The 25,040-nt window shown below is 36.4% G+C and overlaps 1 protein-coding gene across 12 annotated transcripts in view; it reads right to left on the bottom strand.

The window, feature by feature from the left end:
• The window catches only part of RUNX1T1 (RUNX1 partner transcriptional co-repressor 1), a 181,974-nt gene that overhangs the window by 39,175 nt on the left and 117,759 nt on the right, over positions 1-25,040 (bottom strand). For all 12 annotated transcript variants that reach the window (XM_069086658.1, XM_069086659.1, XM_069086662.1 and 9 more), the window contains 2 exons: positions 21,094-21,275; positions 7,289-7,539 (listed from right to left, as the gene is read on the bottom strand). In XM_069086658.1, the coding sequence (XP_068942759.1) occupies positions 7,289-7,539; positions 21,094-21,275 (433 nt within the window). The remainder of the gene's footprint in view (positions 1-7,288; positions 7,540-21,093; positions 21,276-25,040) is intronic.

Genomic DNA, 25,040 nt, shown 5'->3' with positions numbered 1-25,040 from the left:
TCAAATTCTCTAACTTCAAAACCAGAGCTCTTTCCACTACATACTTGCAATGGTTATAGTCTCCATAACTGCCCTAGAGGGACAACTTTTAAGCTCAAGGTATGTTTCCAAGAACAAAGGCTGCCTGTCTCTGGATCTAAAAGTTGGACCACAACTTACTTTCCATTTTGTTAAAATCAAAGTATATGCAAGCAATATATATTTTTGGCCAGCCAGGGTCATGAAAATTTGTAAGTGACAAACATGATTACATGAAATAATTATCTTTTTTATTCTCTTTCTTAAAAATAGAAATAGTCCTTTAAGAGGTTCCCTTAAATTGGTAAAAATCTTCAATACTTTAAATTTTTTTTAAAAAAATTAGTCTTCCATATTGAGAAAAAAGTAACCTGGTAAAATATTTCTTGCTAATTTGCATAATACAAGCACATGTATAATGGAAAAAGAAGTATTTAGCTATTGCTCTGTTTGTTTTGATTATTTCAAGTTGAAATGTTTGCAAATATGCAATTTTTGTTGACTTATTTGTTGGCTGTGTTTTTTGGGGGAAAAGCATTACTGTTAAAATTAGTCATCGCAGAAAGAACTGCAAAATGATGGAGATGTAAATGTGACAGAAGCAACTTGCATGAGGGAGAAATTTTAAGATATCTTTTAAAGGACGAATACTTGCAGAGCTTTTTAAAATTTAAAAAATTCAACAGACAAAATCAATACTACTAAGAGTCCTTGATATTTGGAGGGACACGAGTGAGCAAGCAGCAAGAAGTTGTTTGTAACTTCATTGAATTGATCTGAACTGCTGGTAATAAGCATTTGAGAAACGTTTCTGTGCCCAAGAACTTGCCTTGTCAAACCAAGGAAGAACCAACAGGTCTAACTTGGCTCTTTTTATGTATGGTAACCATCTGTCACAAGAAAATAAAAATGCTTACTCTGGGAGGAAAACTGCAATGCTTTAAAAGCTTATATTTATTCACGTGGTGGATGTGAGTACAAAACTCCAGAACACATTGCCACTCTTATTGATCTGTAAATGACTATTAAAATGGAAAGAACCAGAGAAAAATCAATCTTAAGATTCACTGAATAGCAAATTTTAGTTCAATGTAGCTTAGATGTTTTTTAGAAAATAGTCTTAAAACCTAAAAATCTTAAAAATGTCTGCTTGGTTAATAAACTTAAAAGAACTATAAGTTTCTTTTATAAACTAGGATTACTTTATTACACAGCTCAATTCGGATGAAACCACTTCCCTGTTTTAAAAAAATACAGGGTATAAGCTTATATTCAAACTATGTTTAGCAATATGTCAATCCCTGTACAATCAAAATGGCAGCTTGAGTAACTGGTTCCATCCTTTAAGGGTTGACTTTACATTGACCAACTTCAAGGACTTTTAAAAAAGGAGTACTTAGGTCCACAGATCAACACTTTAAAAGAAAAAAAAGAATCTATTATAATTAAAAGCATTAAGAAAACAATTTAAAGAAAAATAGCTCCAAAAAGGATCATTCATGCCTAGGCAACGATATAATTCTTGCATGTAAGCAATTAGTTTCTTGCTGCTTAAAATGTCATTTGCATTGGAAATGGTGGCATTTAATTATTAAATAAGTGTTTGCTACCTAAAATTTAGACATTACCCAAACCTACCATTCAAATGGCTTTCCATTCTCAAGGGAGAATGAGTGTTTTTAAAGGAAACAGAAGTAAGTCTTCAATGGGTGGGGGAAAAGGGATCTAAAGTGTCATAGGTCAAATAGGAGACAATATCTATGTTGGAGTAGACGAATGTTAGACAGAGGGAAAAGAGAAGGAAAAGGGGAGTTATATAATTAGACCTTAAAAACATATTAGAAGCTCTTCCTAAAGAGAACAAAGAAGGAGGCTGAAGGTATGAGGAGGAATAAGCTTCTTGTCCTGGAAAGAATAGCATTGTAGAACCACAATAGTGAGAGATGATCTAATAAGGGTGTCAAATGAAAAAGAGATGAACATTAGCAGCTGGTCAATCTCTGCTGAGGGTACTGAGGCAACTAGCCCTGCAACACTAGAGAACTCTGTTTCCTTCCTAGGGATTGTATCCAGGACATAACAGAAAACCTCCCAAGACTTGTTTAAAAAAGATAACAACGACTCACTTCTGGTGATTCATATGGCCACAAATGACATGAAGGGATCTAAAAAAGGAATGAACTCTTGGATGAGAAACTAAAGGCCATTTAGACAAAGGTTATATTTCCCTCACTGTGCTGAAGGCAAGGTATATCAAAGAAAAATATTAATTTGGGAAGCATTGTCTAGGAATGGGGATTTGAGTTTTTGCAGCATGGCTTAAAATAGAGAGATGCCACATTACTTGCCTAAGATTAAGTATACCTAACAAAGAATATTAAGAACATTATTTGCTTAGTCCCTTGTAAATATTGTAAATGGTCTTCTTCAAAGTAAGAAAGGGAGAACACTATTTAAGTATGCAATTGTAAATTTAGATACCATAGACAATAAGCAAAAGTAAAAAGAACTGGGGGCAGGTAGATGGTACAGTGAATAGAGCACCAGCCCTAGAGTCAGGAGAACCCAAGTTCAAATCCAGCCTCAGATACTAAACACTTACTAGCTGTGTGACATTGGGCAAGTCACTTAACCTCAATTGCCTACCCTCCCCTCTCCAAAAAGACAGATAGACAGACAGATAGATAGATAGATAAACAAATAAATAAATAAGTAAAAAGAATGGCAACTGAAATACCTAGAGGTTTATAAGGGACAAAATCCAAGAAAGGAGGCAGCAGGAAAATGCATAAATACAAATGCCTAAAGTTAAGGCAATAAACATAGGAAATCAGGTAAATTTGAACTCATTAAGTAACCTTGAGACTTGATGGCATTAAACTCATGACTGGATCATGGCCCTGAATTGGGTGGGTTTACCTTTTTCAAAATGAACAGGTTAGGAAGAAAAAAAAAAGATGAGATAGAGTAGTGGTCAATCCATGGTATAGCAAGAATATAATACTCATGAAGAAAAATGAGAATTAGAGAAGGGAAGCACAACAGAGAGCCTCTAGATGAAGGTTAGTGAAAGGAAAAACAAATGATTTTCAAAGAGGAAACAGATGAGGAGTTTGTGAAACAGATCACAACCTGGCAGTGAGGCAAGATAGAGAGTTTGTAACTTCAATTATATAGATGTATAAAGGAGCTCACTCTCTGCCAAAAGCAGAGCAGCTAGTAACTTCTTGACTTGCTTTTATAATAATTTTATCCTTCAAAATGTGAAGGAACCAAAAAGGGAAATGCTGTTTTGGATCTTGTTCTCACTAGCAGAGAAAAATTGGTTGCTGGGGTGAAAATGATGGGAACCCTGGGAGAAGGAGGCCATGTCATCCAAGAATTTCTGAAGGATAGGAAAGGAAATCTAGACATAGTGTGACATGTTCCACAGAAATGGGGAAAGCAGATTTCAAAGGACTCAGGGGAGAGATATGTAGGATACCTTACATAAAAACACTACGGGTCAACCCAGGAAGGCAGAAGATGCTCAAGAATTAAATTCTAAATACACAAAATCAGTCATTCCAATAAGCAGGAAATAAAACTCATAGGATTAAAAAGCAAACAACTTTTATTGAAATAAAGAGCTAAATCTTCCCATTTAAGTTCATGGAGCTCCTGAAAAAAAACCACAAAGATCCCTTGTGGGTCTCTGGACCCAAGTTTAAGAACTCCTGTAATATGTTATGCCCTTTTATTTATTTCTCAATAACTAGTGTTCTCCCTTTTAAACTACTCTGCATTTATTTTCTTTATATTTGTTCTGTGTACACACACACACTACATACACAATTTGTAATCCCTATTAGAATATAGTTCCTTGTAAGTAGGAACCATTTCATTCTTCATAGTTATATGCTTAGTAGGTAGCGCAGAGTATTTTGCAAATGTGGGTTGATACCAAGTACAAGTAGGTAGGAGGATTGAATGAAGTATGTGGGAATAATTAGTCTAGAGAAAACATCTGAGGCCAGGGAAGGGGCGGGGAGGAACGTTCAAAGATTTAAAGAATCTTCTATATGAAGAAGGCATTATTACTGTTCTGTCTGACTCTAGATGGTCAAACCAGGAGCAATGGGTAGAAGTAGCCAACATCAAACTTCAACTTCATTCCAGGAACAATGTACTAATAATCTGAGCTTTAAAATTATGGAATGGGTTGTATCTTGAGAGAGGATGAAGTTCCCCCTTCTTTGAAGTCTTTAAGCAAAGGCTGAATGAACACTTTTGGGGTATATCCAAGTGGAGATTACTCTGGGTATGAGTAGGACTAAAGGACCACTGGGGTCCCTTCCAACTCTCATATATTCTGTGAACCTGATGTTGTGATTTTGAAGCTTACACGAGATAAGTAACTCCTGTTTACCTTAGAGTTTGTAATGACTCTTCTCCTGTTTATTTGCAACCATGTCTCACGATAAGAAGCTTTCCATAAATGGCATGGCTTACTAGGAAAAGGAAACCCCATGTTGATATATTCAGATTGGCTTTTGTATCAACATATCCAGACGGAGAAGCTATTGTGGCTATCTGAAGGATTCATAAAGAAGGTGCTATGCCTATCTGAAAGATGAATAGAGATGGTACCTGAAGGAACACTATAAGGCTTGGCTTTTTGGAAAATACAGGCATAGATAATCTTTTTTTTTTTAAAGCGATCAGGGTTAAGTAACTTGCTCAAGGTTACACAGCCAGGTGTTTCTGGGTGGGTGCTAAGTGTCTGAGCCCAGATTCGATTCCCAGGTCATCCCGACACTGGAGCCAGTGCTCTTACTTGCTGTGCTACCTGGCCGCCCCAATAGATAATCTTTTAATGTATGGACTGAAGTAGGTAAAAATCTGTGTCAACTCTGGCATACCCCCAAACCCTTTGCCTGAGTCTGGACTGAAGTTTGCACAGAAGGAAAGGATAACTGTCCTTTGTTGCTAATCCTAGGGAGCATATTACAAGTCTACCCTCAACTGGGTTTTACTGTCGTTACCTAGAAGCTCTTAATCTAATTAAAAATCTACTTCTTCCACTTGCAACTTCGGCACCTGCCTCCAACACTAACCCTAAGCAATACTGTCATGCCTACTAAGTGCTTAGTTACTGGCTAACTGAATTTTCATGCTGCACTGGATCCAATGTTCTAGTATCTAATACCAACAATGGCTCCATTTCCTGCTACTTCATAAGCGTCTCTATTAAATTCCCATTATTCATCTCCTGCCCCCAGAAAAAAACCAGAAACTGCTTGAGAGTTAGTCACTTCTAGCACATGAAATGGAAGGACAAAGGTGAGGGGAAGGATCGAAAAATCATGCAATTGGTTTATAGTAAATTTCACTCACATAAAATCGAAGGAAAGGAAATTGACATTGTCCCAAAGAAATGAACACTACTCTCCCTTGATTTTACTATTATAATCATTGATTATCCACTAAATCCCTACTGTGATGGTTGACTATGGAAAGAAGATTCTCAAAGGTGATTCAATTCCAGGAAAATAAGTTTTTCTTTCTATTCTAACCAAGTCAAAAGGGCTTTAAGTATAAACTTGACAAGAGACTGTATCAGTCACTAGTTAAGACATTTAGCTTTTGAAAGGCATTTCTCTACAAGTTTGGCTGCCATGTAAATCAATAATGTAGTAAAGCTATTTACTATAGCAGCTCATGAAAGCAACTGCAAAACCATAAATTTTTATTTTTGCCAGTAAATGAAGAATTCACATCACTCAAACTATGAATTTTTTTTCATTAAAAAATATAAATTGACAAACTTTATTTTTGTAAAACACTTCTGAACACATGCTCAAAAAGTCTTCCTCCCCCAAAGTACATTCCCAGAAAATAGTTACATTATTTAAGAGAAAGTAATTCTGAAAGTAAAATAGTAACACTGATTCTGACTCTTTTTTTCTGAACAGTTGTGTTGGCTATCCAGAAATCATGGATCTTTTAAGTACTCATTTTACATTAAAACTTACCTTAATAATCTTCCCTTAATAATATTCCACAACAGATAATTATGCTTCTAGAAGGCATGTTGGCAACCATCTTTCCTGATGGTTACTAACACTTCTGATTTTCAGCAGCATAAAGAAGAATGAAGGCAAAAGGAGTATGTATAAATATGCTGCAAACTTCTCCCACAAAATATCCTTATTTCTGAGTCAGAGCTACAAAAGACCACAGGCATTTCGAAATGCACAAAGGCACCAGATTGCTGGTCAGGTGAAATCTTGCGGGTAGGTGGTACAATAGAGTGCTGGCGCAGGAATAAGGAAGACAAATTCAAATCCTGACTTGGCCATGCTAGTTGCATGACCCTGAGCTTGTCACTCCTCTCTCTAAAGTGTGTCTCTTCATCTGCAAAATGGGATAATATACAACTTATCCTATAGGATTATTGTAAGAATCAAATGAGATAATATACACAAATGACTTTGCAAAACTTAAAGTACTATTACATAAAAGCTATTATTGGTATTATTATCATTTATCCACTCAAATCTTGGATCACATGCTACTCCCTGTTTTAGGAATACAAAGCTTCATGGAACTTGGACACTGACAAGAATTTTCTACTGGGCTAATTATACAAGTTTTGAAAATGCTTTTAATTATATAATAAAAAACTAAGAAAAACAACAAAAGAAAATATTTTTTCTTTTCAAATCTAAATGGTAAAGAGCACATAGTCTTCAATTTCTATTTAAAATACCCATAATAAAAAAAAAAACAAATACCACCCCACCCCCCAATAGAGATAAAAACTAAATTTTTATTAGATTATATCAGTAGTTTTAACCTGAGGGTTGCAGATTCAGGGGAGGGTCCATGAACTTGGGTAGCAAAAAAATTAGAACTTTATTTTCATTTCTCTATAAATGAAATGTGACATTTCCTATAATTATTTTGAGTTATTTGGAGAAATAATTCAAAGGCTTCACCTGAATGCCATGGAAAAAAGAAAAAGAAAGTTAAGACTCCTTGGATTAGATGATTAACTGGTTGAAATTCAAAGGTAATGAAGGAATATAAGCATTTAAGAAAGATACAAGCATGGTGGTTTCTAAAGGGCATCTGAATAACACACAAGTTTCCATGGGGAGACGATGAAAAAAGAGAAAAAAAATTCAATTCATTAAGTAATTGAAACGAGAGTTAACAACAGGATTTGTTTTTTTGTTTTTGCTTTTTTTCAATAAGAGCTTGTATATGTCAGGACATCCATTCTTACCCATAGGTCTGTTCCTGTCCCTGAGGTCCCTGTGGTTGGGGTGTCGGTAGGAGTCCCTGTAGTGGTGGGCAATGGCCATATCATCCAAACGATAATGCTGAGGTGGTGGTGGGGTGGGGTGAGGCAGGCCGTTGGGCTGGTAAGATAAGCCATTATTTGGACTGTACCGCTGGCCTGGGCTAATAGTGCATGGCCGCTTGCTTGGATGCTCTGAGTGCAAAGGCTCTCTGTCAAAGCCATTTTCTTTGGTTCTGAAGATGGAAAAACAAAAAGAAAGTTTGTTTCACAATTTACTCTGCAACCAGTGCTGTTTGGACACTTACTCCCCTTGGAGTCCTCCTGAACATATTCTGCTGGGAGTCATTTCACTGTTTATAATCCTTTGATTATAAGTTTGGAATTTTAGAAAAAGAATGGGTCATCACTGAAATCTAGGGAGAGGTCAAAATGATCAGAGAACCAAAGACATTCGAGGCCATTTCATTTCTCATTAAAGCTAACCTTCACAGCTTCAGTTTATTTGGATGGATAACAAAATATTTACAATCCATATTGCCCTCTGAAGGATGACACTTTCAATCAAAAGCTAAGTTTCCATTCTTTGAGTACTGGATAGATTTGCTCTCTGACAAGTCATCATTGAAATGCAATAGACAAATAACTTATCAATACCTATGCCATTTTTTATCCAAATCTGGGCCGGATTTTCATGCAAAGGAAAATCCACATACAGGACAAAGTAAAGCATGAGCAGCTCCACACCACAATAATGTTCACAAGAAATTCAGAATTTTAGAGATGAATCTTAAAGGTCATCTATTCAACCCACTAGCCCCAACTACCTTCCTTTCTCAAGGAAGAAACTATGAGTTAGAGAGACAAAGTGACCTATCTACCCGAGAGCACACAACTAGTTAATATTGGTTAGCTGAGACAACCTAGCTGATCCACTAACTCAGTTCACGACGTACCACATTACCTCCATTTGTGCTTTTTTTGAGATCTTCTTTAAAATGGAAAGTACCATATAAGTCTAAGATAATTTTAATATTTGACCATTGTTCCTTGCTTTCCAAGCAAAATCAGCAGTGAGTCAGGTAACAAGCATTGGCTAAGGGCCTCCTACATGCCAGGCACTGTACTAAGCAGAAGGGCAAAAAGCAGCCAGTGATCTCAAGTAGCTTACAATTTTATCACAGGAGATAACATGAAAAACAAACAAACAAACAAAAAAAAAAAACCTAACCAATTACATGTAGGATAAACCTGAGATAATCATCAGTGGGAAGACAGTAACATTAAGGAGGGTCAGGAATAATTTCTTATAGAAGATAAAATTTTACCTGAAACTTGAATGAACCCAGAGATGAGGAGGGAGAGAATAGTGGGGACTAGAGACTGCCGGTCAAAATGTTTGGTATAGGGAAAGAGTGTATTGTTTTGTTTCGTGAATAAGAAGGCCAGTGCCACCAGACTTTAGAGTTATGTTGTGGGGAAGAAGGTATAAGAAGTCTTGAAAAGGGGAGGGTGGGGTGGGGGGGAAATGTCTTCTGGTGATGTCTAGACAACAAGCTAATGAACCTACCCAGAAGATAACAGATTCTACTGGTTAGTTGGTCATATGTCTCCAAAGGAGTATCCCACCATGAAACATTCAGGACAGATATAATTTAGAAGAGATTGCCACACTAGTACAGAATATACTATACACTTTTCATTTTTGCTAGAAACCTAAGAGCAAAAAAGTCCTTGATAGACCTTTGAAACCTCTTGGAATCAGATCAAAGATGGATAGAGGATGAGAGGTGTCAAAAGGATCATATAATGAGCTGCTGCTTTGGAATGCCTCTGAGAAGGATTTTATGTCATCAACTTTTCCCTCCCCCCTTCAGTCTCACTCTCCTCCAAACACTGGTGTCTCTAAATATCTTCTTGGGCATGGTAACTCCAATGAAAATATGGCTGAAGCAAGTCTATACTTAAATAAGCCACCTTGAAAGGCCAATTATAGTGTATTCAAACTCCATTGAGAAGGGCATTAGAACTGGAGCCAGCTGACATGGGTGCCAATCCTAAAACTGTTTTTCTGTGACTTTGGACAATTTACTTAAATTCTTTGGGCCTCAATTTCTTCATTTGTATAAAAGGATCAGGTTGACCTGCATGAACACACTAATACCTTCTTTCTAGTCCTAAACACCATAACTACAAATAGCCTGAATTCTAATCTAGCAACCCTGAAATAGCAGAAGAATCAGAGGAAATCCTGCAATGTTAACAGGAAGATGCTCCATGGAAAGCTGACAGAAGGACATGAATGACACAAGATGAGAAGACACACAGATAAGCTACAATTGGCAGCAGTGGAGGAAGAATCCATTGCTGAGGTCAGGGGCTCCAGTAAAATACTGAGAATGCTCCTAAGAAGCAAAAAGTAAAGGAATAAAATTTCTATGAATAGCCAAAATAGGGACAGAATTTAGACTTGTTATTGACATAATCAATTTCTGGATAAGAAAATTGTCTTCCAATGTAGGTCAGCACCTTTTAGTTGCCCTAGAGCACAGAAAGGCTGTGAATTTACTCAGGGTCCAACAATCAGTATGGGTCAGAGGTAGGGTCATAGAGCTAGAAAGTATCTAGAACAGAACTAGAACCAAGCTCTTCCAGAGTCCAAGTACACTGTCTTTACACTGCATACTTGGTCATTGGTTGTGTATCAGCATGGAGGGGGAGATAGGAAGATGGGAAGGAAAATGACTCTTAGGTTATGAAACTGCATCATTGGGAACATGGTAGTATTAGAGCAGGAAAAATGGTCATTTTATTTTAGATGTGATATTGAAATGAAGATAGAATATCCAAGTGGAAAGATCTAGTTGGCAATTTGAAATATAAGACTGAAGTTGAAGAGAAAGTACCTAAATTCTAATGTGTAGAATTTGAGATTACTTCTTTGGCCATGAGGCACGGGAAGCAATGTAACCAGATCTATAGAGAGTGACCCACAAAGCCAGGAAAAAACTGGTTTCAAGCCCTACCTCTGACCCATACTGATAAAACTTGAAATAGATATACCTTTCTTCTTGCTATCTTCCATGTTGGTATAAACCACTGATTGTGAAAAAAAAAAAAAGTGTTTTTCTCTTTTTTTGTCCTATTTAATAAAAGACACCTACCTTCAGATTGGCATATTTGTCCCCATCTCTCACAGATTCCCAGAATTGGAAGAAATCCCAGAAGCCATTTACAGATACAACTCACACCTTAATAGGAATCCTTTCTACAACATATCCAACAAATGGTCATCTAACCTTTGTATGAAGGCTGCCTTTGACAGAGTCTACTCTCTATAATTATTTATTCTGAATTGTTCTTTTCCAGTTCTCCAAAGACCTAATATACCATAATATGAGTAATCAAGTCAATGAATCAGAACACAAAATAATCCTCTCTCTTGTCTGAAATGAATATCATAGAAATGTTTAAGAAAGCACTGAAACTCAGGATAAATGAGTTGTTCCCTAAATAAATTTAATTCACCTGACCCAAACAAGTTATAATACAGGGTCATGCAAGAATATGGCAAAATGACTGTTGATTGCTTCTAAGGTTCAAATGATCCAGTACTTAAAAAGTGCTCTATAAACCTTAAGAAACTAGGTAAACAGGGACGGCTAGGTGGCACAGTGAATAGAGCACTGGCCCTGGAGTCAGGAGGACCTGAGTTCAAAGCCAGCCTCAGACACTTAACACTTACTAGCCATGTGACCATGGGTAAGTCACTTTACCCCAAGTGCCCTGCCTTCACCCCTCCAAAAAGTGAAAAAAAAAAGGAAGAAACCAGGTAAACATAGTTATTATTAGAAGCAATATTTTTATTATTAAAGGGGCTAAAGTCCTGGAGACAAGAAAAATCTGTGCCAATTTCCTAAAAAAAAAAAAAGAGAAATAAAGATGATTCTGAAATTGTGAAGGCTTGATAATAATCCCTGATCAAAGGTTAGAATGGATTATAGAGAAGCAATCATTACACCTAGCTGTGTAGCAGAGGGTAAAGAATAACAGAGTCAGAAAACTAGAATTCAAGCTATGGAATATTTAAGACTCATAGGTTGTTTAATCCTAAGCAAATTAATTAATATCTCTGTGCCTCAGTTCCCTCATCTCTAAAAATAGGAACAATAAAATTGCCATACCTAACTTAATTTCCTTCTGAAATTATGTTACTAGACATGCAGCTTAGAAAAAAATACAAAAGAACCTCAGTAAAACTTTTTAAAAAATCTTTCAAGTTATGTGAATGGATGAAATGCGAGTAGTATAAGAACATGGTGCAGTTCTTAACCCATATTAGTATGTGTTTAGAATTGGCTGAATGACTACATAACAGATTAGATGTCAACCTAATGGAAGGTATTATATTGTAGGGATATGTGAAAAGTCCTGCTCTGTTTGAAGCTGGTTTGTTTGTTTAATAACGTAGAGGAAGATCAAAATATTACACTTAGCAAATGATGTTCCTAAAAGAATGGACAACAGAATTAACATATGACAAGATTTCAGTCAACTATCAGTGAAATCTAATATGAAATTTAATGTCAATACAGTTAAACTCCTACAAATAAATTTTAAACTACATAAATAGTAAAGCTACTCAAAACACTAAACCTGTATATCTGTAAATATGTAGGCATATGTGTGTATATAGAAATACGGAGAACAAAAGAGATATCAGAAACTATTCCTTTTTATTCTTTGTATCACTACTGCCTGGCACAGTAGATGCTTCATAAATACTTGTTTATGTCTGTATGCATGGATGTATATACTGTTGCAGAGAAAGGAATTCCAAAGAAATTATTCATCAGTGGGAAGAATTCCTAAGCATGGAACGTCTCTCTTCTGATATAGATAGGCACTGTTTGCTATAACTTACTGACTTAGAGTTTCCTATGATACAGAGAGATCAAGTGACTTTACCGGGATCACAGTCAATACATGTCAAAAATTGCTACCTTCTTTCCTCAATACCATACTGTTCTTTATTTATATACAGATACAAATTATATCTCTCATATTGTTGTTATTAATGACCACACTAGGCTTCAATTTATCATCTTTCCTTTATGCAATCTCTATTTTAAAAGGGCTATATGAAAATGTATGAAAGGAATTAAGATCAATTATATCCTGCTGTTAAAAAAAAAACTAAAAACATTTGTTGCTGCTGTTGTTGAGTGGCTTCAGTAATGTCTAACTCTTTGTGACTCATTGGGGGTTTTCTTGGCAGAGATATTGGAGTGGTTTTTCATTGCCTTCTCCAGTTCTTTTTACAGATTAGGAAACTGAGGCAAAGAAAGTTAAGTGACTTGCCCAAGAGTCAACAAGCTAGTTAAGTATCTAAGGCCAAATTTTATCTCATGAAGATGAGACTTCCTGACTGCAAGATAAGCACTCTATCCTTTGAGTCCCTAGCTGCTGCATTAAAAACCATAATCCACCAAAATTCTTCATTATCTGGAATTCTCAAGGAAGTGAAATCCTAGATATGAGTTTTGTACAAAATTTCAGTTTTTTGAAAAAACATTATAGACAAATATTGGCATAATTTATATAAGTTAGGGCTTATTGTACTATTGTACTACGCTATGAAATATAAGTATGAGAAACAGGACAATTTTTCACTAAACTATACATACGGAGACTGGGCTTAAGATAATCAATGTTTCAATACAGCAGTAACGTCATATCAAAAGTGACTTTATTCTTCCATTCTACAAATATTTACTCAGTCGAGCACACACAAATGAGTAAGGCATTGCCTTTTCTCTCACAGGATTCAGAACCAAAAACATGTGCATTTAAGCCCCCCCTCTGACACATGCTGGCTGAGTGATCCTGAGTAAATCACTTAATATCTCAGGGTCCTAAGTCAATAGAGTCAAATGCAAATAGAAATGGGGTCCATTAAACTGCATCTAAGGATCCCTGAAGGATGCACATTGACTTGGAAAACCACATATAAACATTACTTATACTTTATTGTATTTTTATTTAGTTAAGTATTTCCCAATTACATTTTAATCTGGTTCAGGGTGTTTGGTAGCTGTTCTAGGAAACTGTTAAAAATAATACATTGCCAAGAAGGTACCTACCTACAGTGGCAGAGGTAGTTATATCATTACTGAGTTCCCTATATCAATGACATCATAGGCCCAATCTCTATTAGTTCCCTCAAGGTGTTTGAAAGGTTGAAAAGAGCTAGACTAAACAAAAGAATGGAGTCAATAGAGATGCAGAGCCAGAGAACCAAAGGAAGTACAGTAGCCCAGCACTGCTAAAACACCAGGCAGGTATACATGTATAAATATATATATAAGCAATAGAGAGAAAAAGATCATAGCGTGCAAACTTCAGATTTTGCAAATGAAGAAACTAAGACCCAGAAAGTTTAAGTAACTTGGTTACTGTCAGAAAGGCAGTCACAGACCTGGGAGTTGAACCCAAATCCTTTGCCTTCATATCTAGTCTTTCTTCCATTGTACCATGCTGCCCCTTTGAAAGGTAGACTGGGGCTAGATGAAGGTCTTTAAATTAAATAAAATTAAATTAAGGGTACATGAAGGCCTTTGAAATACTATTACTTATATTTTGTAAATACAACAATATTTATTTGTGAACCTATGAACCCAAGAGTGTACATAAAAAAAAATTCTATAATGTACCCATTCTTTTTTTTTCTGAAACTATAAGGTAAAAAATTAAGTGTGTGAAACTATATGAATCAACCCATATTACAGCACATTCATTTTAGAACATTTAAAATTTAAGCAGATACCACAGCTTTAGTAATAATGTTGTTCATAGTCAATAGATCCTATAATTCTTGCCTAAAGCTTGGCTAAATTATCTTCTTCTGAACTAGAGTATAAAGAAATTATTAATTTGCAAAAGTGAAAAAAATCCAATGGCAGTTTAAGAAGTACTGTTGTGAATACTAAATCCCACTAATTCAAGTAACATTTGCTTTCAGATAGTCATATTCTTTGTCGTCTCCCTCCCTATACTTTCAAACTTTTTCCTTAATACAAGAAATTTGGCAATCCCCAGAGGGTTCTCTATTACTAAAGAGCTTTACAAGGTTCTGTAATACAGCACTACTGTAGTGGTAGTAGTGGGTAGGTATTGTTAATATGCATGAGTGTATAATAAGATAACATATATATATATATATATATATATGTATATATGTAGTGACATATAAATGCTAGCTATTATAATTAGTATTATATAACTTTTCCCCAAAAGTATTATGGATAAATCTTTAAAATTTCTTATTTGAACTTGACTCATCATGTTTCCTCTGCTATTTAGTCACACTATTTGCATATCTAAATTTCAATTAGATAAGAAAATCAAATCTGGCTATAACAATAGCTATATCTCTAGAGAATTTATAAAACTTGTACCTCCTGAGCTTCAGTTGCCTCTTATGTAAAACGAGATGGTTGAAATAAATTCCATGTGATTCCCTCTATGATATATTCCTGGAATCCAAAGCCATACTATCATAGAACCATCTTTAGTTACTATGGAAAATTAATGAAATTATCCCACATTTGCAGTCTATATAATAAAATTAATGTATTCAAGTGTTAGAAGGAAAGACTGTACCTTAAGATGTGCATTTAATTTTAAATCTGATGTTTAATAGAGGAAATAACAAGGAAAGGTTGCATTTTTAAAATGTGCATTTATGGAAAAAAATTATATTTAATGGAGGAATTATTGCTTATTTCAAGTAATTTGAAGTATAATAAAAGAAAAATGCTTCTCTCCAAAGTTATTGGGTATTCAGGATGATTTCCTGAAAAGGAAGTGAAACAAAGAAGTCATGAGTAAACCATAAAGTATTAATACTGATGAGGATGTAAAAAGATTTTCTTTTCAACTATTGCCATAGGGCTAGTGTCTCCTCTCACACTTTGCTAGAAAAGTGGGGGTGGGGGAAAGAGAGAGGAGAAGGAAACCCTCAATACTTTTCAAAACTCTAAGGCCTTGAAGAAACCTGACATGGTATACTTGCTCTTCATCCAACTTCCCAATCTTTATGGAAGTGAAATGATGCATTTCATGAGTCATCTTGGTGAGTAGTTTTAAAAGAGTGTTCTTAACCTCTCACCCTTACCTCTTGTCAACTTTTCACTTCATTTAAAAAAAAGGTACATGTTTATGTTCTCCACATTCTAAGGGCAAAAAGAGATTCCAATGGTATAATGGCAAAAGGACCCAAATAATTTACCTTTCATCAGTTTAGAAAATACAGAAATTACATTTTATATCTTAGTTATTTTTCTGCATTATTTTAGACTAAAGGTTCAGACTAATTTTTATGCTCACCGAGAAAAGGAGGAGGTCATTTCATTCTTGTCGATGTATTCCTACAATACCTAGCGCATAGTCTCACACATGGTAAGCCCTCAATAAATGTTCATGGAAGTGAAAATTTTAAATTCTTTTTTTTCCCCTAATTTGGGGCAAACAGTATTCTACAACTGTACTACAAACAACACAGCTGCTCAGGGAGCCCCTCTCCAGAGAGAAATAAAAATAGAAATAGATCAAATCTCACTTTTTCACACTGAGAAAACCATTTTCATCAATGGCCCTAGAGGACTCACTTCTCCGTAAATAACAATAATTGTTAAATAAAACATAACCAGTCGCCCTCCTATTTAAGGCAGGCAGGAAAACAGAAGTGGATTTAATTTGCCAAAACTTCCTTCCCAAAAGCTGAAGAATGACGAATAGATTAAATCAGCGGTCTCAGGACTGAAGCCTCCAAAGTTGTAAACAAAAATAAAGGGAGCACTTTTGTCCATGACATGTCAGGAACAAATTACCCAAATGTGTTTTTTCCTCCTCAGGTGTCAGTTTCTTCCCTCTGTCAGTGACTGACGGCTCCCAGTGTTATTGCAGAAACAGATTGATCTTTTTAATGAGCCAGTTTAATAGACTCCAAAATCTCACCGTGGCTGCTCATCCATGTCAGACCATATGCACCAACAAAACATTCAGTAAAAAAAAACAAAAACCAAAAAAAAAAAAAAAACCCACCAAAAAAAAAAAACCCCGACAAAAAAAGCTTTGCTGTCAGACACTTCTATACTCTATAAAATTTCATACTGTAGATTTTGATGTACAGATGAATAACTAGCAAAAGGGAAAACGCAAATGCAAACAAGATGCAGAAAATGTATGCAAAAAAAAATACTGCTGAAGACCATATTTTCTTGGATCTGCTCAAATTCCCATAAGATACAAATGTATTTACACAACACATTCTCATCACCCCTCCTCCTAACTCTGAGGGGATGGGAGGAAGAGAGAGAGACTCATTTAGCAACTTGTCTTCATAATACATCTTTTAGAATTATAGTTCATTGATCCAAGTTCAGTCCAGAGATCACTACGTAAACCTTAACTTCAGTGACCACTCACATATGAGGAAAGAGATGTTAGCTTCCCCCCAACTAAAAGAGAATTTTGTATGCATAAATACTGATATCCATTGTTATCGTTTTTTCATTAAAATGCAATTTGGGGAAGAGCTAATTAGTTCTGGAAAATTGAAGGTATATTTTTCCACCACTGTATCATTTTGGCTAACTTTTACACAGGTTCCTTGATGCAAACTTTATTATGAACAAAGTCTCAATCCAAGTTATGTATCAATAGAAAATGTTGTTTGTGATCACTGGAGAACAGGGAGGGAATTCCAAACTATGATGTTCTAAGGTCCTCTGCTTGGAAAAGACCTCTGTTTACAGAACACTCACACTCATTTTGATTGTCTGATAGCCTTATTATCTCATGATCTATACCTTTTTCAAGTGTCAAACATTTTATTCTCTTTCCCAATGAAACAATAGAATAGCTATGCCAATAGAATGGATGTGAGTTAAATGACAGAACTGCTAGGTGGCCCCTGAGCTGGCTGAATGACCATAAAGACAGAGTAGTCATTAATGATTTGATGTCATTTTGGAAGGAAGTCCCCAGCAAAGAACCACAAGGATCTGTGCTTGGCCCTGGGGTGTTCAATATTTTTATAAATGACCTGAATGATACCACACATGGTATACTTACTAACATGGTAGAAGCCAGAAAACTAGAAGAGGTAACACACAGGAAAATTCTTGGGATATAAGGAGATCATGAAAGATTAGAACTAAATCAAATCTAGTAAGATGAAATCTAATTCAGACAAATGTAAAAACTTTAAACACAGCCCAAAAATAGTTTTCACAAATACAAGATAGGGGAGGTATGATTCAAAAGTTCATTTGGAAAAAGGTCTGGGGGTAGCGGGTGGGGGAAGGAGGTTAGGAATTCAATCAACCAACAGTAGGAAGTAGATGCCGAAAACAAACAAACAAACAAATCCACTCAAACAAAAAAATCCTAATATGATCAACAGTAGCATTAAGCAAGGCCTAGAATCAAAACTAGGCTGATGACAGTCCTGCTGCATTCTGTCCTAATTGGACCATATTTGGGACTGGAGAAGAGTGATCAAGATGCTAAATGTCCTAAGGATCATGTCCCAGATGAAGAAAGAGAAGGAGCTGGACATATTTAGCATAGAGAAAGGATTCAGAAAGGTCATGATAGCTGTCCACATCAAGCTTCTACAAAGGGTCATAGGAAATAGGGATTTTTTTTTTAAGCAATTGGGGTTAAGTAACTTGCTCAAGGTTATATGGCCAGTTATTTTTTGTGTGGGTGCCAAGTATCTGAGGTTGGAACCGATCCCGGGTCTCCCGGCGCTGGGGCTGGCGCTCTTACTCACTGTGCCACCTGACTGTCCTGAAATAGGGATTTTTTTTTTTTGATTGGGGCTAAAAGGCCCAATTGTCATAACTGGTCAAAATTAAAGAGAAGATTTTGAGATGACATAAGGAAAAAAATATCCTCTAACAACTAAAGTTATCAAAAAGTAGAATGTGCCATTTCAGGGGGAAGTTTGGTCACTTCTTGGATATGTTATAGGGAGGATTACAGTTTGTGTTCAAGTTGGATTGGATGGTTTCTAAGGTCCCATATCCAACTCTGAAATTCCATGGTGGTCATCCTCAATCTACTATCTTGATGTGAATTGCTAGGAATTAGATAAATGTAACATTTGTGGATAATCTATCCCTAAGATAATTTAGCTTCCTCTCTTGGCTAGAAAATATTGTCCTTAGTTACTAGAACTAAGGATTTTCACATATTCCATTCCATTAAACATTTTATTAAGCATTTACAGCATACACTGCTAGATTCTAAAGATATAAAGATCTATACAACACAGACTGTTTTCAAAGAGCTTCTAATGGGGAAAAAAATAATGCAAAATAAAAAAATTCAGAGTTGTAAGGGACTTTAGAGGCCATCTAGTAGAATGCCTCCTCCTCCCACCCACTTTACAGTTGAGAAAATCAAGTATTTGAAAACATAATTATTGCCAAGCATCACATAGTCAGTAAATGTCAGAGATAGTATTCAAACCCAGGATTTTCCAACTCAAAGTCTAGCATTCAGAATTATACCACTACTCTACCTAATATGGGGGAAAATGCAAATAATTATCATACAAAGAGCAGTGATGAATACCAAGAAAAAGTATAGGCAAAGCAAGAGAAGGATTTTGAGAGGAAGCACTCCAATCATGGGATGGAGGAGAAAAGTCTTCTTCAAGAAGGTAGCATCTACATAGGGTCTTAAAGGAAAAGAGGGTCTTCAATATGCAAAGATAATGAAGAGTTAGTATATTTCAGACATGGGGAAATGTACTCAAAGCACATGAAAGGATATGGGAAAAAAAAGGAAAATCAGCAGGGCAAGGCAGACTTAAATATAGTTTGGGTGAAACAGAAAAATAGGAAAGAATTTAAGAAAAAAGGGTGAAATGGTAGATCTGACTTAAGACATTGGAATCTTGAATACCAGTCTCAACACTGACACTTTACTGGATAAATGAGGAGAAGCCACTTAATGTTTTTGAATAGAGGACCGCTGTGATCAAAGTGGCAAAGGAGACTAGGTTCATTGAATACTCAAGTGTAACCAAGAAAATATTTGCAGAAAAAATAAATTATTGGTGATGGGAAATTGAAGATGGTTCAGAATGTCAGGTTCAGAATATGTTGGAAGTGTTCTGATATTTAATCAATCAATTAAAAAAGCCTTTATCAAGCACTTATTATGTGTTATTCATTAGGTTAAATGCAGGGGATACAAAGAAAAAGAAAACTATTTAGAAATAAGTAAAGCAAAAAGTTAATCTCTAACAGAAAAGACCTGTAATAATTTTGAAAATAGCATCAAAATTCCCAAGGTTGAGCAGATAATAATTGCATGATAAAAATGAGTAACAAAGCTTTTAATTTTAACAGATCACTATGTGGCCAAGTAGCTGGTAAAATAATAGCTTCCATGCTTTTCAAAGAGTTGTTTCACCAAATGTATTCCCTTTATGCTAATGTGCATTCCTCACCTCAAGAAGTTTTCATTCTAATGGATGGAATAAAAAATATATGCTTGAATAACAGATGGCGAAATATGATAAAAGAGACAGGTACAAAATTTTACAATGGAAAATTACAACCTAGAGCAAGACAGTAGGAGAAGACTAAGTAAGAAAAATCAGGAAAACTTAAAGGAAAAGGTGGAATTTTATTTTGGTTTTCAAGGATGACCAGGATCTCAACAGGTAGAGATGAAAAAAAGGAGATGTTTAAAGACATTGAGATGGCAAAACAAAGGATATGTACATGAAAAAGTAAATAGTCCAGTTTGGCAGAAGCATAGATTAGCAGAACAATACATATGTATGTTTCCAATCAGACCCAGTGATTTGTACAGTAAATGTTGAATGATTTGGGGAAAAAAAAGGCTTCAGTAATAATGCCACACTCTTAAGTACTTCTAATCCATTCTATCTCCATTCAGTAAGGATAAGTAAGAAAGAGAATCAGTCTTAGGTCAAAGAAAGGCACCGACTATTCTCCTTCTAACATGGAGACTAAGAGTTAAATGTCAGTAGGTTTTTGCTGTACAAGGGACATTCACGAAAATAAGGAGGAAAAAGGGTCAAAAATAGACATAGAAGTACTAAAGAACAAAGAAACACATAAAAACATAGAAACTCAGAACAGTTAAAAGCGAAAGGATTGTAAAAGTGGGTAGGAGGGAATGCTGCAGAAAATGAAAAGTTAGCCATAATAGTTTAAATTTTAAAAGCATGTTTTAAAGTTTATAAAGCACTTTACATGGTTTTACTCATCTGATCTTCACTATAATTGCACTGGGAAGGTATAACAGATATTATTCTCCTAATTTTACATAAGAAGAAAATGAGATGCAGATGGGGTAAAGGCTCTTGCCCATGGTCAGAGCTCCTAAGCATCCTAAGTGAGCTTCAAACTCAAGTTTGTACTAAGTCTGCATGCAGCGCTCCTTACCGCCCTGCCTCCCCACCCCCACGATTAAGGGTAACCCACCCCCTACCATGTTAGGGAATAACACAGTAAGATTTCTATGTGTGTTTTTAACTTCAATAATAAAGAGTTTTCCAAACTGCCGGAGTCTAAGGAAACCTGACCCTTAGAATCAGTTGGCATTGCCAGAACCCTTCCAGCTCTGTATATATGATGCTATGATCCTATGATACACAACAGCATTACTGGCCACATCTGACTCCTTCAGGAACGTGAAAAGGCCATCCCCTCGTGTGGATTTCTCTCAGCTCCCCTCACCTGTCTGGAGTTCGCCTCTTCCCGTTTTCGTTCACATCGAGAAGCAGCTCTGAGGAATCAACAGGTGAGGTGGTGTTGGCATCCAGGAGCAGCTGTTCATGTTGAGCGAGGTACTGGGCAGGGTTCTGTTTGGCCAGTCTTGCGCAGTGCAGGAGCTCCCGTTGTAGAAGGGGGAGGTTGGCCTGCAAAAGCATTTCAGAAAGAAGAAAAAGATGGGCCAGGCTGTTCCATCTGGGACTGACCAACTGCATTCCACTGCAGACAATGTCTGAGCTGGCTGAGCTCAAGAAAACCGCCTCCTCTTTTGAGCCTAAGTTTTCAAAATGCCAGGCATGAATACTTGTGCCTAAGACTGGGTGAAAACATAACCCGATGCATCTACCAGCTACATCTTCTATTCCCAATAATCAGCACTCCAAACTACATGTAAATCCATGATGGGAACTGCAATAAGAAAAAAAGGCCTAAGTAGAACAAGATTTTCAAGTTATTCAAGATTACAGCACTGTCCTAGGTCAGCTAATGACAAGTCATGCTAAGAGTGGATGTATGAAGTACTCCCGCCATATGTGAAATATAACTCCATAAAAAAAAAAAAAAAACCTTTTGTTAAGTACCTACTATGTGTCAGACTCTGTTTTATGTACTGGTGATACAAATACAAAGAATGAAACAATTCATACTCTCAAACAGCTAACATTATAATAATACAGCAATTTCTATCTATCTATCTACCTACCTACCTGTCTGTCTGTCTATCTATCTATCGTAACTATACAGAGAACATATTCAAAGAAATACAAGGTAGTTAGAGGAGGGAGGGTAGTACTAGTTGTGGGGAATCAGGAAAGGCTTCATACAGAAATGATGCTAGAGCTAAACCTTATAGGAAAAAAGGGATATTATAAAGTGGAAATAAAGAGGGAGAGTCTTCCAGGCATGGGAGATGGTCAGTACAGAGGCATGGGAATCAGAAAGAATATTCCCCAAAACATTCAAACATAATAAAATGAGGATTAGCTTTCCTTCAAGGATCAACTCAAAGCTACCTCCCTTACAGGAAGACTTTCCAAATTTTCCTAGTTCTTTGTGGTCTCTCCTTCCAGCTTATCTGCCTACATGCCCTTTTGACTCAGTAGCATGTATTCTCTTTCAGGACTGGCATTGTTTTCCATCCTGTTTCTGTATTCTTGCGCCTAACACAGCACCCTAGTAGTTCAATAAGAGTGGATGTACTGAATTGGATTTGTTGCCTTCAGTTTGCCAGTACCTTTGATGTGTGTAGAAATGATTTCATCATCAAAAATGCCCTAATATTTAAAAAATACCTTGGGAATGAAAGTCTGACATCTTGGTTTTTTGTACCAAACAATAAACAGATCTCTTGAAAGATAAGATAAGATAGAATGGGGTGGGGAGGGGATGAGAGAGAGATAGAGGGAGAGAAGGAAAGACAGAGGGAGAGAGAGAAATTCAAACAAAGCCATATATCCAAAGGCCTAACAAACTCTAGAGGAAGTTTATCACTCAGGTAACTGAGCTATTACTAAATTAAAATGTTAAGTTCTACAAAAATGATATACCAAGACATAGATTATTCATGATGATCTCATGTGCTAGTTTAAACCAGAATTAAAAGTTTAATTATCTTAAGGCAAAACAAACAAACAAATAAACAAAACCCCCCACTATATCAAAGTCATAGCTAAGGGGTAGAATGAAGAATCATTAGATGAACTGCTCCTGGTTTATAATTTTGTTTTAAATAGGGGAAAATGAGGCAAAAGTGTATAGTGGGTAGAGTTAAGGCTTCCTGATTTACTGTCAGGAATTAAGAATTAAGAATCATAGGATTCTTAATAAGAAATCACCCAAAACTTGTTCTAAAAGTTCTTTAATGTAGGTAAAAAATTTGTCCAGACATTATCCTGGTTAAAGGATTAAAAAAAAAACCACAAATAACCCATAAAGATAAAATTTCAATATTTTCACTGAATCTAAAGCTTGAAGACAACTCAGACCTGCATTATCCAACCTGTTATCAGAAGAAGAATCTACACTTCCACACAAGATCACTCATTTCCCACCTAAAGACAATGATTTGTCATTTCTGCCTTTGGACACGAGCACTAATTATCGGTCTGCTTTTCCAGGTATCAGACATAAATCTCTCTGTCTCTCTCTTCTTTGATGCTCCTAGTTCTACCCTCTGTAGCCCTTCTTCCACTTAACAGGTCTTCTAACTGGTCCCTCATCCTTCAGTCACACAGCTACCTAAATGCCCTTTATAAAAGCCTGGATCTAAAGATGTCATGCACCTGCTCAATGAACTTGCTTCCAGAATCAAATAATAAAGTTCTCTATTTGGCATTTAATTGCTCTTCCCAATCTGTCCCCTTCTTCTGCTGGTAGTTTTCTCACACTTTACTCCTTGCATCCTCTTTATAGTTCATTGATATTAACTTATGTGCTCAGGCTCTACTTTGCTCCACTATCCTGTCTTGCCTGGAATGTTCTACCTCCTCATGTCTGCCTCTTGACATCACTGGCTTCTTTTTCAAGACAACTCAAAACACTGTCTTCTGCAGCAGGCTTTCCTGGTCCCCACAGCCACTTGAGCCTTCTCTATGTTACTCTATTCTGACTTTGAATACACCTTACAGATACCCATTCATTTCTATATTGTTACTTTTGTTTGTACATCACCTCCAGGACAGCAGGGATGGGTTTTATTTTATTTTGCCTGTCTTCGTATTCCCATTGTCCAGCACAGTGCATGGCACATAATAAGCACTTAATAAATGTTGGGCTGATTGATTAATGGCAGTTGTCATTTCCCTACTAAGTCTTCTCTTCTCCAAGGTAAGTACTGCCAGTTTGCTTTACCTGATCTTCTTACAGTATCATCTCCTCCAAGACATTCATTATATTGACCATCCTTCTTGGCGCTCAGAGCAGTTTACTCCCATAACTGAATAAATACTTCATTTGTAGTATAAGCAAGACTAGTGGCATTATAACCTCCTCAAATGTAGGACTCATTTTTCAATAATAGGAAATGAAAGGTTTATGGTATCAATTCACTGAGCACCCTTGTGTTCTTTTCAATGATCATTATGACTAGCATAGGAGAACTCCTTAAGACCAGAGCTAAGATATAAAAACATCCTGCTTCAGGTTTCCTGGCATTCATGATATCTGAATCAGGCACAATTCTCCTTGAGCTATAAAGAATAATAAAATGGGCATGCACTGAGGGAGGGTGAAGATATCAAAAGACGATTTCACATTGTGCGTTAAGATCTACAAAGGCGTACAAATTCAAAAGGCTAAGAGGTTGTAGGGCAAACCCTTGTATCCCAGAAATCATTCTGCCTTATCCCTCTCCTGCCAAGGATGTCAAGGAAAACACAACAACACAAATCTCTTTCCATCCCAAGATCTCCCTTGTGGTAACCAGATGCCATGTCACCGCTTAACCCATTAGCGAAGAAGAATTCTGTTCATGCAGGAAGACCTCTCTCTTTTTCCAGTGCAGCCAAAGAATCATCCAAAATGTCTGGCTGCCTCATGCTGTTGGCTCAAAAGCCAAGACACAGCCTGGAACTGCTGTGCGCCAGACAGAGGCAGCTGTTAGTGTACCGGGACAGGCCCACCTGCATGCTGCACACACAAGTTCTTTTGAAAGCACAGTAGAGGAAGCCTGTGATCAGACAGTAACACCACTATGTCCTAGCTGGTGTAAAACTCTGGGGTAGTGGTGAACGAGAAACTGACGCCATACATTTCTAGAGCTGAAAAGACTTCCTAAATGACAGTAGCTAGGTTAAAAATATGTTTCTAGTCAGTTATCAGCACAGATACCTGGGGCTCAAGAAACTCTTTTCCTTGTTCCATCCTTATTTCCTCTAGGTCTGATTTTGAGCTTGACAAGGATAGAAATATGG

This window comes from Petaurus breviceps, unplaced genomic scaffold, assembly GCF_028583685.1.
Source record: "Petaurus breviceps papuanus isolate PSGF00001 unplaced genomic scaffold, PetGlider_PUasm1.0 179, whole genome shotgun sequence".
NCBI lineage: Eukaryota > Metazoa > Chordata > Mammalia > Diprotodontia > Petauridae > Petaurus > Petaurus breviceps.
This window is presented reverse-complemented; position numbering and strand designations above follow the sequence as displayed.